The sequence below is a fragment of the Monopterus albus genome, unplaced genomic scaffold, assembly GCF_001952655.1.
Source record: "Monopterus albus unplaced genomic scaffold, M_albus_1.0 scaffold3.1, whole genome shotgun sequence".
NCBI lineage: Eukaryota > Metazoa > Chordata > Actinopteri > Synbranchiformes > Synbranchidae > Monopterus > Monopterus albus.
The window spans coordinates 1,731,039-1,748,402 of NW_018127883.1; the positions used below are offsets into that span (position 1 = coordinate 1,731,039).

Here is a 17,364-nt window from a genome sequence, read left to right on the forward strand (position 1 = left end):
TTCATACATCTGGAATGAACAGTGGCCTGAGAAAAACACTAATCGTTTGCATAAATAAATAAAAGCAGTAATATCACTGTGCAGAAAAGCTCTTTTGTAAAAGTCATGATAACAAATCATACAACAATATTATTACCCAAGTACACACCATGCAGCATGGTGCATTTTAGAATATTTGGATTACTACTCTTGTTAAATTGATGTGTGATTGGCAGGGATAATTAAATCCACATTGCATACCAATGGGTGGCTTAAACTATAATAATACATCATAATTTTTGAGCTGAATATATTGTGCATTAACAATTTGAATATAAACTAAAGAGTCATATAAATGTAGTGGCGTAAAAGTACAATGTATCCAAAATGTAGTGTAGAAATAGAAAGTAGCAGGAAAAGTGAGTATTAAATTTACATTAGTAAATATACTTGGTTCTCTTTTACCAGTGAGGGAGTGAGTACAAGTTTTAATAAGAAGCATTTGTATTATCATTCACTTCTGTAGAGTTTGGAGTCTTAAACATAACGCATTAAAGAATGGCCAACAACGGGAGCAGGGGAAGCAGACATATCCCGACTTTTTAGCCCCTAATATGAGTCAAGCTCCTAAAACACCAGCTCCAGCATTTCCCATGATGCAATTGTCTTTTATTAGACTCCCAAAGCCTCTTAAATGCCGACTTCTTTCAAGCCCCACTCCGGTTTGTAATGCAGGTTTTCTGATCAAACTTTTAAGTTTTTTGCCCAAGTTGAGATGATTTATGTTACAACATTTTGGAAAGCTCCCCCAGAGCCAGAGAAGACATTGTTCAACAGTACTCGCAGGGTGAAAAGTAACTTCAACAAACTGAATTTCACAGGCTATGTTGAATGGATTCCCCCTTTAACATGTGATAAGTGTAAATGTAAGTTAACAGAACATTTGTTTGAAACTGCACAGTGGTCTTTCCTCCACATTTTGAGGACCTGAAAAATCAAACATTTATCACACTTTATTAAAATGTCACTATCAAAAATACCTTGTGCTATGACAATTCAGAAATAAATAGGATGCAAACATCGGACACCCACTGCAGTGTAGAGAAGACAGTTTTGTATGTTGTGTAATGTGGTGCATGGTGAGGTATTGTAGGCTCACGTAGATAAACAAACAGCAGTCCTCTGGTCACGTTTAATATGACACTGATAAGAACATGGTCTGAAATGATAAAGGCATGCCCACTGTATCTATATTTAAAGCCAGAGGAGCAGAAGCTCAAGTAAGCCAAAGGCTAAGGTTCCTGCAGTGCTGTTTATCTGTTAGCCACCAACATCTGTTAACCTGGAAAAGATGAGGAAATAATGATACACAGACCTAATAAAACAGACCACTGCCAAGGAAGAGGAATTTTTGGGCAGACAGTGAAGTAGGAATGTGTACCCCGTGGAAGGTAATACCTTGGGTTTTGGACCGGAGTACCATGTATCCTCTCTGAACAATATTTAACCAAAGACAAATAAAACACTCAAACACCACTAACAGTTTCTAAATGACTAGTTTAAAATACAAACACATTTAGAAAACACTAGATTATTAAAGCCCTGAGTGACGGCAGGAGTAACGTGAATATTCATTTGGATTTCTGCTTCAGTTTTTGGTACCAATCAGGAACTTCTTTATTGGTCTGCAAATGAAAGAGGAAAAATGATGGTTAAAATGTTGAAGTGCATGACGGTAAGAATTCTTAAAATATTTTCACCCATTAGATTTCCATGTGATTCAAGGACATGTACTACAGATACAGATTTACTATCAGGCTTCCTGACTGACAAAATGCACAGTGTAATTTTACAGCGTACTGTATCTTTGCTCAGGCACCACCTCAAATGAAACCGAAAGACAGAAAAACAATCTGCTGTTTCCTCCTTTAATGCTTCTTTTGTCTGAACTTCTGTCCTGGCAGGTTAAAGTGGTGTGACTCACACAAGGGTGTTGGCCAGTGAGCTACTTACAAAAACAGTGGGTTTGGGTTTGCTTGGTGACTCTTCTTCTGTGGTGCTGTTGATGCTTTTGGACTGGTGTTTTCCTGCACCAGAGGTCCTGACAGCAGTTTTATGTGTTGCCAGCAGATCTGAAGCGTCTCCCTGTTGGGACCGCATGCTGATCAGGACCTGCTTCATCACTGCTAACTCCTGAAAATCACACAGTTCATAAAAATAGAGACATGAAAACAATGATAAAACAATAAATAGGAATCTTCATGATAAATAACTGGGAGTGTAGGGTCCAAAAAGCCAGAAATCAACTAAATTACCAGGTCATTTAATAACTAAAATAACTGCACTACAACTATTCTGTATGATTTAAATAGCTTAAAGCAAAATTATTTCTTTTAGGATAGTACTTTTTCAGTCTTTTGTGGTTTCAGGAATTTTTTTTTTTGATACTTTCTGGTGCCATGTTTGTCCTGATCCACAGGCCAACACAGCTGAACTCCTAAAGTTCAACTATGGGACGACTTGCAATAAGCTCAACGAGCTCAAGGGTCTGCAGGGGTGGCAGCAGGGCAGAGGGGAGGACGCTGGGCCATTTCACGGTTCTATTTATCACCCCTGAGGACATGAGCCCTGGCATGTCACACGCACGCACAAGCACACACACGTACACAAAAACACACACATGCACCCTGGTGGCATCCCAAACAGCCAAACTGAGGAACAGCTGTCTATATCAGGGCACATACTTCATACAGCAAACGGCTGGCTTGGAGGGGCACACTCCCACGTGCACGCATAATCTTGAAGGAAACACTGAAACACAGTGGAATAAATGGTCTGGTGTAAATATTAAAGTGTGTTTATTTTAAAGCTACACTATGTCACTTTTTTTCCACATATTTTTTTGTACAAATCCAAAACTTGTCAATGTGGAGAGGTGCTGTCGAAGCCTCCTGTGACCCAGACTCACTGAACATCACTGGCAGCAGTGCAGACACAGTAGCTTCTAAAAGGTTTTGAGCAGGACTGTCCTCTCTAACCAATCAGAGATTTTCTGCTTGAGCACTAAGTTTTGCTGCATTCACATTTCTTGTATTTTATCTTTAAAATTACAATATATTAAAATATATCTAAGCTTTGGTCTGATGTCATCCTGGCATCTAGAAAATTGTGATGGATATTTTTAACAAATTTTGAATGTTTTATAAACCAAGCATTTAATTTAATTGAAAGACTAAGCCATAAAGGAGATAATCTTTAGTTTCAGCCACAATAAAAAGCTTTTCATATCTTCCTGTAGTTTGAGGTTTAGGAGCAGGGCATGCCCAAAGCTCGCACCCCTTTCCTCTCCCAGTCATATTTAAGCCACCAAGAAAACTCGCTTAAACCTTTCGTAACCCTCCCTCTTTCCCCCTTTTCTGCATCTTTCTATCCTCTCTCTTTCCCCCCTTTCATGCAGGGGGTCCGCCAGTGCCTAAGAGCGGCACAGATCGCCAAAGCTTTTCTCTCAGAAACCGCAGTTCATAACTAAGTCTACACCAAGCACCAATCTCCTTTCATACACTGAGGGCGGGCCCTAGCTGGTGAAATGAAAAAGAGGAATAACTGGTTAAATTTCTGTTTCCATAGAAGAACAGATTAGCACTCCAATTACCAGTTACACAATCAGCAGCAGTACTCTGCCCTGTGTCAAACACAAACAAGGAACATATGCTGCAACATGCTGTTTTATTTTTTTAAATCTATATTTCCAAAATAATATTTTGCTGGAATTTGTCATTTTCATCGTTTTTAAACAGCCCCAACGCACCGGACAAAGTGGGAGACACTGAGTGTGACTATCACAACAACAGAGCATTACAGTGGAAAACATCAGTGTCTATATAACAAACAGCTAAGAGTCAACATCATCATCATCAGCATGCTTACCTCTCGATGGTTAAGGAGTCGCTCCAGATCAGCGGCCATGTTGTTTTTCACCTGCTGCAGAGCAGTCCGTTCTTTCCTCAGAGAACTGGGGTTATACCCAAAAACAGGCAGAGAGACCAGATCTTGAGTCCTTAGGAAAACATTACTATACATACCGCAAGTTATGAATTCAGTGTTAGTGTTACTTGTATGGTTGTGTGATATTTGTTGAATAAGTTGGTCATGTGAAATAGTGTAATATACTGTAGAAATTAGATACCAATTGTTAATTAGAATGTGTTTTACTTTGCTTTAGGGTCAACACAGGATCAGGTGTAGTGTACACTGTAATTTGGATGTTGGTTCATTTGTGTACTTAAGTAAGGTATAAATAGGAAAAGTAAAGAAAAATGCAGGTTAAACCAATCAGTCTACGTGGCACTGTATATAAATCACTGGCATGAAACCATCAACAGCCAAGCAAAACAATAAACAGACATAAATTTGGAAAATATACTAAATACTCAATTGTCTATTAAAAAGCTTTTGTCAAGTTTGAGAGCCTTATATTTTGTGAGAAAAATGCTGTCTGAATGCTCTTTCCTGAGGCTGTGAAACATACAAGCAGGAGCTTGTAATAGCAGTGCTTTAAAGCAAATCATCTAGCAAATGTTGAAATAAGAGCTTGATAGCCTCATCACCTTGGGGCGAGGAAATGCAGAGATCTGCCTGTCAATATCTCTGTCAGATGGAGAAGTTCAAGAAGATTGAGAGCATTTTAAAGGGATTTTGTTCGCTCTTATGTTTGCCCTGGGTGAGCGCTCAGTGGTAGTGAGCAGCAAGAGAAAACATATCTGTCGGTTTGAATATTTCTCAGGTTAAAACAGAGGTGGACGGGGGGCGATGTTAGTCAATGACCAGTAGATGTAGGTGCGCTCCTGTGAACGCAACAAACTCATACATGCAGGTTTGCACAAAGACAGAGTGAAGTAGGTGTGAGAGGAACAGAAGCACACAACGAGACACCGGGATAATACAGAAGACGCCCAAGGGTGAGGCGGTGTGGCCTGATGTCATGATGAGTAAAATACAAGATATAAAATGTATCAACAAAAAAAGAACAATGAATTTGGCAAGCAAGACACCAGTCCTTTTAGTTCAGTACATATTTGCATATAGAGAGACACAATTCTGTACATGTACCTGACGTCATCCTCCAGGGAGGTGATCCGTTCCTTCAGCGTGCTGATCTGCGCATCCCTTTGTCTCACCGCCTCAATAAGATAGCTATATGGCTGCTGCGTCTGCTGTAGTAGCTGGGTGGCTGCCAACAACTGAGGAACACACATATGTGCATAATCGAGCAATTATAGTCACAGCTACTACCCTGACACGATCTTGGGGTCGATGTGGATACTGTTCTCTTTTTACTTAATAATACACCTGAGGCACCACATACTGTGGAAAGTCATGTATGATACAACAAGAACTAAATGTCTGTCACCATGATGATTGTTATTTTGAATATGGCTTTAACACTGACGTGTGAAATTCATGCTAGCATTTAAGGTACATTTCCACTTTTAATCCAACTTCACATGTGGTTAATATATTGCAAAACAGGACAAAAGTCAGTATTTGTAAAAGACTCTTGAAGCAACAACTACAGCTAAGATGTCTTTATTTCTGATGTCATCAGGGGGTGGCTTGAGAGTCTGTAAATGTCAGTTTTTATGAAGGTATATCTAAGTTGTATCCTTTTTATTAAAAGTAGTAGTCCACTTAAATTAGAGACAAAGTGAAAATTCACAAACATCATTGTCAGAAAACCACGTTTATAGTGTTGTGATGATCCCTCATACTTGTAATATTGCTCAGTCAGTATCATGCTTAAAACCTGTGCAACCATACAGTAAATAAAGCTAAGGTGTTACACATTAAACCACTTTTACAACCAGCTAGTAGTGAGTAGAACTGGGTGGGAGGGTAATTAAAATAGTTAGTCAAGGCATCTGTGTAGGAGGTTGGGCGGTTAACACCCTTGCCTTTTCCAGTGAATAGAAAGTTTAATTTTTCACCCTCTTCTTTCATACTTAATGGACCATGAGGTATTCCAGATAAGTGCCAGTCACAGCTGACAGTTGAGTTCCTGACTTATTTAGTCTTAAATCTGCCCTGTCACTCTATTTTGCCTTGCACAATCACCCCACACATTGAGATTATAATAAGGAGTTTGGAACAAGCGAGCACAGTGGCTGCTGAAGCTGTCATTCTCAGAATTTCAAACCTCACTGGGTGGTTTTTTAGCATCACAGCACAAGTAGTAGACATGTGCCTTGGCACGTACAGACAAAGTACACGCACACACACACACCCAAAATTAAAACTCTCAGCACTGCACACAGCCACATTTTCTGCCAAACACAACAAAAACCTTAGTGATTTGTGCAGTGAGCTGCTGGGAGAGTGTAAAGCATCGCTGTCACGGGTTTTGGCAGTGTTTCCCACTGTGAACGAGTGTGACAGGTACTAGGACTTGAACTTCTTGCTCTTCTCATGTAAGGTCTGTGGTGCATGCTGTCTGTTCTGAAACAACCTGTCATTTTCCTGTCTGGGCTTTAAAGGTAGACTGAGAAATGTGACAGGGCTTTTATTAAACTAGGACAAATGTTTCAGAAAATAAAAGGCAGGGGACACTCTGGCGACCACCCTCGTAAGCTGCTCGGCTTCTGTTTTTTTGAGAGAGAAGCCACCCCCAATGTGGTTTGATGTTAATGCCTTAAAGACAGTCATTATCTGTGCTCTTGCCGTCAACTGTCATAGCAGAGTGTCGTGCAATGATGTGAGAAGGTAAATGTTAGGTGATGAGAGGAGCCACCAAGTGTGCTTCTGTGATAATGACGTTGTTCAGTCATCAGAGAGAGGTAAAAGCCAGTCGAAATAAATCATTATCACTCTGTGAAGTAACCCTTATCTAAGTTGCTGGGAGACATTTTTGATGGTGGGAAAATAAGTGTGTGTTGCAGGTACTGACTTGCAGTGCTTTGAGGATTTTTTTTAACGTGAACTTATTAAACTTTCCCCCATGAATGATGGTCCCCAGGCAGGTGCACACCTGGATGTTGTATATGTCTATGTTTGTGTGTGGTTACCTCTTCAGATATTTGTCCTGTCTGTGACTTGTGTGTGTCCAGCTCTCTCCTCAGCGATGTGTTCTCCCTCTCGAGCTGCAGCACCCTGCGGGCCAGGTGTACACTGCCATGCAAACAGTCATGGCGATTTCAAAAAAAAGGGCAACACCAACAAGTTTACACTAATGTGATAATGTTGGTTCTCCTAGAGTTTGAGTAAGTGTAACAGAAGGAAACAATTTTCTGCACTTGTATTTTGTGATGGAGGGAGGTGCAAATGTTTCAGTGTATTATTGTTAAAAAGCACATAGAAGAAGTACCACCAAATAAATGGTGAAACTTTAGTGACAAATCTAGATTGAACATACACTTCAAATCCTTTAAAAAGGTACCCCCTGGGATTTTGTGCACAAAGACACAATACGCAACTGCACAGAACAGTAATGCATATCTACTGCTGAATACACTAAAAATAACACAATGTAAAAGGTAGAAATTCACCAATAAAAGTACAGAAGGATCAGAAGAATACAAATATAAATGGTGCAGGGTCCAAAAAATGTACTGTTCATGTTTTACTACAAAAATATTTGGCTCCTTAGGCCTTAAAGATGCACAAAAATGCACCAAATACTAGTCTGTAGTGACTTTTTGTGTAGTGGCACCTCTCACAATGTGTCCTACCCTTGACAAATCATGTGTACCATGGACCATACCTCTGTTTTAGTCTTCTTTTGGCCGTTGTGGGAACATTGGCTCCGTAGCCGTATGAGAACAAAACTCTCTCTGCCTCCTCTTCATTTTCAACTGGCAACAAATAGAAACACAAGTTCTGTCTATACTGTAGCTCCCCAGGGCCAGTATGATAACATGTGGCAATGTGTGTCTGTTTTTGTTTGTCCTGCTCATGTCTAAGGCTTTTGTAAATCTGCCCAGTAAAAACTGTATAATTCTATTGTTTTACACAACAGCTTTCTATTCTCCAAACCATCTGTTCCATTCACTCTGGTGGGGCTCTCCACTACACCTCCACCACAGCACTTCATGATTTTCCTGGTATTGCTCCTGACATTTTAATCCAAACAATGATGTCTGTTATTTTTATTACACATGTTCTCTGATGACAGCCTCCCGTTCGGTGCATTTGAAAGGTGTCAATGTCTGTTTGGCTGTGTTTATATCTTTCTGACTATGCAGTAACATGGGTAATGTAATGTTTCTACAGGGCTAATGCTATGCTCATACTTTCAGCAGCCTGCATGGTGATATGGTCCAACTCTTGCTCAAGTTTTTCGTACGTCTCCAGTCGAGATGCTTGCTGGGCATTCTGAGCTTGCAGCTCCGCCGCACGCTTCTCTGATGATGTTTGCAGCCTGTAAAATTCCTGAGTGAGGAGCTGAGAGACAAGAGGAGAGGAGAAAGACAAGGAGGAGACAAAGAGCAGTGAAGGATCTCTCACAGGAGCATTGTCTGTGTAATAGTCTTCAGACTGGTCATGTATTTCTGTGTTGTTTCTTTAATGTGTAAGCAAAAAGGAAAGAATGTTAAAATAATATCAAAGCACTACTGATCAGTTAAAAGTGAATAAAATAATACTCTCAATTCCTATGGCAATTTGTATGATTAAAACATATTTCATGCTATAAAACAAAAACAAAACTCCCGGGCTTAGACTTTCAGAGCTGCTATCATGATAAATATGAAAATCATAGATGCTTAAATTTACTAGAAAATGTCTTTACCATTCCCCATGTTCACTGCAACACTTTCATAAGCACAGACAAAAATGTGTTAAAAGTAAGAAAATACATTTTTACAAATCTAAAAATATAAATCAAGCAATGTTTATCCCACAATGACTTTAAACCTCACCGTCATTTTAGACCTAAACCAAAATCAAAGCTAATCAACCAACTCCAGGATCAGAACTTAAACTAGCTCTTCATTCACTGTGTTTCTGAAAAAGAGAAAAAACCTCTCCTTTCTTCTGGGATCATGTGCAATGCATCCATACAACACGTACATATGCCCCTCTGGGAATCAGATCTCAGCTCAGTGCATCCATACAGCATGAACAATTAACACTCAATTAAAGTCTTATATAAATTGGTGCACTACACTACAGACATATAAGAACAGAGTCACTTGATCTTTCAAGTATTATAGATTTAAGTATCAGTTTTGCATTTTTGGTTGTAGTTCATTTGATATTTGTAGAAAAAAAAAAGCCGTTTTACTATTGTCTTTCCTAGCTTTCGTATTGTTCATATAATGTGCTGGTGCTGTGACTTGAATGTACAGTGCCTTGCGAAAGTATTCGGCCCCCTTGAACTTTGCGACCTTTTGCCACATTTCAGGCTTCAAACATAAAGATATAAAACTGTAATTTTTTGTGAAGAACCAACAACAAGTGGGACACAATCATGAAGTGGAACAAAATTGATTGGATATTTCAAACTTTTTTAACAAATAAAAAACTGAAAAATTGGGCGTGCAAAATTATTCAGCCCCCTTAAGTTAATACTTTGTAGCGCCACCTTTTGCTGCGATTACAGCTGTAAGTCGCTTGGGGTATGTCTCTATCAGTTTTGCACATCGAGAGACTGAAATTTTTGCCCATTCCTCCTTGCAAAACAGCTCAAGCTCAGTGAGGTTGGATGGAGAGCGTTTGTGAACAGCAGTTTTCAGTTCTTTCCACAGATTCTCCATTGGATTCAGGTCTGGACTTTGACTTGGCCATTCTAACACCTGGATATGTGTATTTGTGAACCATTCCATTGTAGATTTTGCTTTATGTTTTGGATCATTGCCTTGTTGGAAGACAAATCTCCGTCCCAGTACTCAGGTCTTTTGCAGACTCCATCAGGTTTCCTTCCAGAATGGTCCTGCATTTGGCTCCATCCATCTTCCCATCAATTTTAACCATCTTCCCTGTCCCTGCTGAAGAAAAGCAGGCCCAAACCATGATGCTGCCACCACCATGTTTGACAGTGGGGATGGTGTGTTCAGGGTGATGAGCTGTGTTGCTTTTACGCCAAACATAACGTTTTGCATTGTTGCCAAAAAGTTCGATTTTGGTTTCATCTGACCAGAGCACCTTCTTCCACATGTTTGGTGTGTCTCCCAGGTGGCTTGTGGCAAACTTTAAACGACACTTTTTATGGATATCTTTAAGAAATGGCTTTCTTCTTGCCACTCTTCCATAAAGGCCAGATTTGTGCAGTATACGACTGATTGTTGTCCTATGGACAGAGTCTCCCACCTCAGCTGTAGATCTCTGCAGTTCATCCAGAGTGATCATGGGCCTCTTGGCTGCATCTCTGATCAGTCTTCTCCTTGTATGAGCTGAAAGTTTAGAGGGACGGCCAGGTCTTGGTAGATTTGCAGTGGTCTGATACTCCTTCCATTTCAATATTATCGCTTGCACAGTGCTCCTTGGGATGTTTAAAGCTTGGGAAATCTTTTTGTATCCAAATCCGGCTTTAAACTTCTCCACAACAGTATCTCGGACCTGCCTGGTGTGTTCCTTGTTCTTCATGATGCTCTCTGCGCTTTAAACGGACCTCTGAGACTATCACAGTGACGGTGCATTTATACGGAGACTTGGTTACACACAGGTGGATTCTATTTATCATCATTAGTCATTTAGGTCAACATTGGATCATTCAGAGATCCTCACTGAACTTCTGGAGAGAGTTTGCTGCACTGAAAGTAAAGGGGCTGAATAATTTTGCACGCCCAATTTTTTAGTTTTTTATTTGTTAAAAAAGTTTGACATATCCAATAAATTTCGTTCCACTTCATGATTGTGTCCCACTTGTTGTTGATTCTTCACAAAAAATTACAGTTTTATATCTTTATGTTTGAAGCCTGAAATGTGGCAAAAGGTCGCAAAGTTCAAGGGGGCCGAATACTTTCGCAAGGCACTGTATGTGATACATGAGAGTCACAAGCCAGGCCGGGACTATGATACACTAGTAACCCTCTGTTTAGAGTACCTCCAGCTTCTTCTGCTGTTTCTCACACTCCATCTGGCACTGGGCCAGAGCCTTGGCCGTCTCCTCCTTGACCATCTGAGCACGCTCAGCTTCGAAGGAGTGCAACTTGGCTTGACTGGACAGTTCTGCTACCCGACTGTCAGTGCCCAACCGGAGCTGATGAAACCTGCGTAGACACACACACACACACCTCACTAAATGCGAATGTGAGCAGGTGTATTAAAAAGTGAGACAATGTGTTTTGGTACAGACAGATTATGTGGACGTATCTAAATAATACAGAGGATATACTCAGCTCTGCCATGTCTGGTGGTTTCAAACAAATGTTGCAATGTTTTCTATCATATGCTGCAAAAACATGCGGTGATAATTTGCATGTTACGATGATTGCTTTTAATTTGGCAAGGATGTGATTACTTGGGTGTCTTGCACAATCAACAATTTTATTTAATTGTTTGTGGTTTCAAAGTGTTTAGTGGCACTTAACAGCTACAGCTTTACACTAAGTTACCGAGCAGGAAAGCCAAGTCTTTAAGTATTTCTCAATGGTGCTCGCAGCAATGTTTGATCCTCCATGATTCCAGTTGGCAGCTAGAGAAAGGTGTTTCTACTTACAGTATGTGTGCTGTAATTATAAAAAAAAAAAAAAGTATTTTACAGTTTCAGTTTTCAGATGACACCATTGTGACTAAGTCAAAGCCTCGTCAGAGAAATGCCTGTGAATGAATGGTCAGGTTCATCCATAACACAGTCAGTTAAAAGGAACCTGCTTTCAAAAATGTACAGTACACACTGAACCTCTAATGTTCACAAAGACAACAATACTACAAGATGAACATGGGAATTTTTCATTAGTTTCACATATTTTATAGACCAAACAATTAATGCATTAACTGAAAAACAGCAGATCAACATAATATAAAAATAATAATGGGCTGCAGCCCTTAAAGTAAAACAAGCAACGGTTTTCGAGTAGAATGAGCTTCCTCGGGCAGTGTTCAAGCACACACGCTATCAAAGCATGGAGGTTGGTTGGATAATATTAATAACTTTGATTACAGCGGGTGTGTCAGGATTTCATCATACACAGAGCACAGGCCTGAGCTGTGTGCTCACAGTGACAGACATATACACATGGTTGGCATTTTAGGACTTCTTTTATTGATGGTGGCTGCAATCTAGACGTAAAGAAGCAAAAAGTGTTCCTACAAATGAACCTCAATTTTCCAGAGGAGTGCAACCAGCCATGTGCTTTCTCTGTCCTTTCAAATGACAGTTTTAATGGTAATATTAATAGAAACAGCAGGTAGGACTTTCTAACTATAGGGCCTCCCAGGCAATGTTGTTCAACAAGTTTAGGTGTGCAAGAAATGAAAACGAAACCGTACTCAATATTTTGGAACTGTTTTGGACAAGCTGATCACCTTAACTGGCATCTAAAATAAATCACCAAGATTCACACTGGCCCTTTATGCTACTGTACAATCATCTGACGCCATTTCAAGCTTGTCAGCCTCATTCTTTGCCCCCAAAATAGGGGCATGTCTGGGGTTAGGGGTTATGGGCTTGTGGCTAGCATCTGTCGTTGCTGGCTTGCAATGCGACGCAAAGAGGGAATGTGATCGCACAGAGAGGGAGTGCAAGGGAGAGTGTATGTGTGTGAGTGTGTATGGAAAGGCTCAACAGCTGGTGGTTTGGATCTAGAGAAATGACTGGCATGTAGTAATAACACAGGACAGGGACACCACTGCTGCTGCTGCTGCTGCTGCTGCTGCATACCTGTGTGACTCCGTAGGTCTGTCACAGACACAATTGTGTAAAATAAAGTAAAAAAAAAAAACAACCTAATATAAGTTAAGGCATGTAGTGGAAACATATTTAAGCCTTAAGCCATATTTCCAAAATGTGGGTATGACTAAAAACATCTGGTACAAATGCACTTCACTGGTTCATATAAATCAGACATATATCTAAGCGGCAGAAATAGCACACAGAAACAGGATACAGTGGTCCGTAGGCTGACTGAAATGCATGTTTTAACTATGTGTGTGCAACTGGGCTCGCAATATAGCCGTTGAAATTTCCATGCAAGAACTGAAACGTTGAAATTTCCATGCAAGAACTGAAACGTCCTACAAGGCCATGGCCCGGAGGCACCTTTCCAGGCTGTACTGAGACGGACATGTTGCCTGGTGCGACTGACACTGAATTAAAATGTGTTATACAAAATAAGACATAAACAAAGAGGGCAAACATTAGATACCACTGGGCTCACTTTATTGATGAAAAAGCTGTGAAAAACAAGGAAAAACGCAAGTCTAAAACAGCTCTTTAAAATCATAGGGCACAGTTGTAGGAGATTTCCACAGCATAAAAACTGTCTTCAACACTTCACAGTATTCTACTTTGCATACAACCTGCGCTGAACATATTTCACTCCCAGGAGTCAGGCAGACAGGCCACAGACACCAGTTGGTACTAAGGGGACCTCCAGTGAACTCTCACTTACAAGTGACCTCCTAACCCCTGTGTTAAAGCAAAGCATTCCTGTGATCTTTAGTAAGAGAGGGAAAACCAGAGCAACCACAGCCCTGGAGCTCCCACAACATGCGCTAATGACAGACTGTCGCTGGCTCAACCATCAGCATCAGAGCAAGAGCAAGCTCACAGCTTTCATAGTCAAGAGTACAGTAATGATGCCTGCTTTTGTAATCACACTAGTTTGGCTTTGACCCCGTCACACACAACATGCAAACAGGAGGAAATGAATTTGAAATATGATGTGGTTAACAAACAAAAACTGATACTTGATACTTTCCCTGATAACATAGCCTATTGATAGTGCACACAGGAACTAACCAACATTTAAGTACAGCAGTTGTAGCTGGAGTTTTTAACTCACAGAAGGCCACTGTAGCTGAATAAGGAGTGTTTGCCAAAATGCTACATCTTGTCATGCACCACTGGTGACATAGTCCTTTTGGATTGCTTAGTCACCACACTACCTCCTGTGCCTCCAGTTGGCTAGTGAAAAGGTGACAGGTTGTGAATATCCAGAAGAGGCAGGTTACACCAGGTTTTTATATCAAGAATATACTGTACCTGTTACTCCACTACGTTTTTCGGACAGCTTTAGTCACTAATTACCTTGCAGAGAATATAATCAGCTAATAAAAAGTGATGCGATATTATAAACTCTAAAAAGAACCCCTCAGTTTTACAGAAGGTTTGTTTATTTTGTAAATTTTCCCCGTATTACCAGAATACATGAAATTGGTAATAAAATTACAAAAATATACTGTGAAATTAAATGCCAAAATTAATATTAACAGGAAATTCCTGTAGCTGTGAATTGCCATAAAATTCTTTTATATTTGCCTTTTCCCCATAAAATGTTAATATACCCTTACAATTTCATAATAATTTTACAAATAAATACAGTTTACTGTTTCACAATGTGAATCAGCAGACGTCCAAACACGCATTGTGTGAGGGCTACTCGGTTTTTTCCAGTTTGGTGCACAGTAAGTTTCCAGTTTTCCGGTGCCCCAGCTGCCAGAATATTACTTTCTTTAACAGTGTAGAATAAGGTAACCAGAAGAATATGAAGTAGTTAAAAAGTTTAAACAGATTATGCTTACACACTATGAATGACTAATTATAATCCAATAAAATAAGATATAATACTGTAAAATAGTACTTTTACTTTTGGTACTTTATGTATACTTTGCTACAAACAAGTATGTACTTTTACTCAACACTTTTCCTCCAACAGCAGATTTTATGTTGTTTACAGGCTCCAGGTTTTCAGGTGCCTGCCTATTTAATTGAGTTGAAGAGAATTTTGTTTATAATAAATAAAGTCAAACCAAACTATGTGAGAAGTGAACAAGAAGACATTTTTTTCTGTTTTTGTAGACAAGGTGAACTGATGTTTTTCACTCACACTTAGAAGAACAAAAGGCAGATATCTTGCTTGTTGATGTTTTATGTAGAAAAATAATTTCTGAACAAAGTATGATCAAAAGTGTATGGACACCTGTGTGTGTGTGTGTGTGTGTGTGTGTGTGCGTGACAGATGGTAAAACTCACTGTTCTAATAACTGGTCGTATCTGGACTGAGAGTCTCTCTCTGCAGCCAGTGCTCTGTCCTTCTCCAGCACAGCATTGTCTCTGGCCTCACGCAAGTTCCTGGTTAAATACACAAAGAAACAATAAAAAAAAATGCTCTTAACCCCTTAACAAAGGAATTAGCATGTTCTGTTGTGTAGAGCAAAAGAGCCTTGATTCTTTTATCAAGTTGTATTGGTATTTTCTTTTATTTTTAAGCTTCTATGAAGTATCTAACAGCTTGCCCCCCTCTTAAATATTTGCATATAGCCTAACTATTTGACTGACTTCTGCTGTACTATAGACAATGTCTTTACTTATTCTGGTGCATTGCTCCCATTTCTAAATATGAATGAAGACATATTGCATTCTGCAATAGAGGCCCAAAAAAATGCCTTCAAAATCCTCTGAAACTGGAGCATGACAACAGCACAGTAAAGTAGGGACATAATTACAACCTATACCTTTACTTAATTAATGAGAATGAATGTCATGAAATTACTTCTGTTCCTAGATAGACAGCTCTAGTATCTGGTTTGCTAGATAATAAGTGATGTGGTCTAATAAACAAAGTGCTTGCCGCCCTCTGGTTTGAATAGCACCCCACATATTTGTTCATACTTTTACCTACATACATAAATATGGTTTCTTAGGAGTTCTGTATACAAGAACTGATACCTGTTCTCCCTCTCATACATTTCCCTGGAGGCTCGCTGCAGGTTCTCTATCTCCTGACTGGTTTTCAGCTTGATGTTCTCAAGTTCCTCTCTTAACTTGGTCTCATACTCTGACTTATAGTGGTCTCTGCAGTGGAAAGAAGAGGGAAAAAGATTAGCAGAGTTATGGAAACAACATTTTACCTAGAGGATTTCTGATGCAGGTCAGATCATAGATCACACAGACTGAATCATAATGTCTTGGGAGGATCAAACATCAGTGTCAAAATCTGGTGTGTCATATTGATATTTTTGGCACAGCACAGGTCTTTCACACTAATAACACTTTAATATTAGCTAATGTTGACGAGTGTCAAACAGCAGAGCCTAACCTGGATGTTACATATTTTTCATAAGCCTCCTCCCTGGCCTTCTTGGTGTCTTCTAATTGTGCCTAAACCACAGTAAGAAGAAGTGAGAGGGCATTAGAGGATTCATTCCTATTGCTGAATGCATTTTATTTTAGATGAGCCTCCTAGCTAATTAAAAGTCTGCACCTGCAGCCTCTCCAGGCGGTCCTCTCCATGCGCACAGCGGACATTGAGCTCTGTGTTCTGCCTGTGCAGGTACTCCTTGTCTTTATGCAGGAGACTCACTGACTGCTGCAATGTTGCCATCTGGAGGGCAAGCAGAGAAGAATGAAGCACTGTTACAGAACACAGTGCACCCAAAGAGATTTCAGTGAACATTACTCTATATGAAGGCAAAATAGAGCGTACGCATGTGTAGGTATGTGTGAAGCACCTCTTTGTTGAGTGTGTCCCTTTCCCTGGTCAATACAGCGTGGGTCAAGCCTAGTGTCTCAAATCTCCTTGTTAACTCCTTCAGGTCTGTTTCAAAGTTGTCACGCTCACTATAAACCACAATGTAAAAGGATAACATACATCTGAACCTGAAACTTACAAACTCAGAATTTAAACACAGGGGTAAACATTGCATTGAATTTGTTGTCTTCATAAACAAATGAATTAAAGCAAAAATTATCGGTGAAAATATGACAAGGAAAAAAGAAACAAACCAACATACTAATAAGAATACTGGAATTTTGATTTTATGATGAAAAAAGAATCAATATTAACAAAATATTACAGTATTTCAATTTGTCAAGTGCTGTTCTCTAAAAACAAATATACACAATATTCTAAAACTCTTAATTCTTGTCTGTACCAAACACAAAACCATTCCATGTTAAAGACAGTTAAATAATTAAGCTACTTAATGCATCAAGTATCAAACTGGTCTGGTCTTCAAATAAAATATTAAATAAACTTAACACTTCAAAGGATCAACTACTCAAAATTAGTAGGCTGACACCTCCTAATCAAGGGACTAGGTCTACAAAAGAGTCACCTCTCTTGTTCTGTCACACACACACACACACACACACACACACACACACACACACACACACCGTTTGATGTTTGGGTAGTTCTCTCGGCGGTAGTCTCCTTCTTGAATCTGCTGCTTGGTATCGGCCAGTTCTAGGGTCAGCCTCTGGCTCCTCAACTCCAGCTCGGTACGTAG

General features: G+C 39.7%; 1 protein-coding gene across 1 annotated transcript in view; it reads right to left on the reverse strand.

The window, feature by feature from the left end:
* Positions 1-503: 503 nt before the first annotated feature.
* pibf1 (progesterone immunomodulatory binding factor 1) overlaps positions 504-17,364 on the reverse strand; it is a 19,182-nt gene continuing 2,321 nt past the window's right edge. The window contains exons 5-18 of the mRNA XM_020604482.1: positions 17,252-17,364; positions 16,585-16,693; positions 16,338-16,457; positions 16,173-16,234; positions 15,803-15,928; positions 15,107-15,205; positions 11,015-11,180; positions 8,262-8,412; positions 7,733-7,823; positions 7,038-7,140; positions 5,089-5,219; positions 3,907-3,991; positions 1,993-2,172; positions 504-1,664 (exon numbers count right to left, since the gene is read on the reverse strand). The exon at positions 17,252-17,364 is cut by the window's right edge and continues 18 nt beyond it. Coding sequence (XP_020460138.1) covers positions 1,611-1,664; positions 1,993-2,172; positions 3,907-3,991; positions 5,089-5,219; positions 7,038-7,140; positions 7,733-7,823; positions 8,262-8,412; positions 11,015-11,180; positions 15,107-15,205; positions 15,803-15,928; positions 16,173-16,234; positions 16,338-16,457; positions 16,585-16,693; positions 17,252-17,364 — 1,590 coding nt within the window. The 3' untranslated portion in view covers positions 504-1,610. The remainder of the gene's footprint in view (positions 1,665-1,992; positions 2,173-3,906; positions 3,992-5,088; positions 5,220-7,037; positions 7,141-7,732; positions 7,824-8,261; positions 8,413-11,014; positions 11,181-15,106; positions 15,206-15,802; positions 15,929-16,172; positions 16,235-16,337; positions 16,458-16,584; positions 16,694-17,251) is intronic.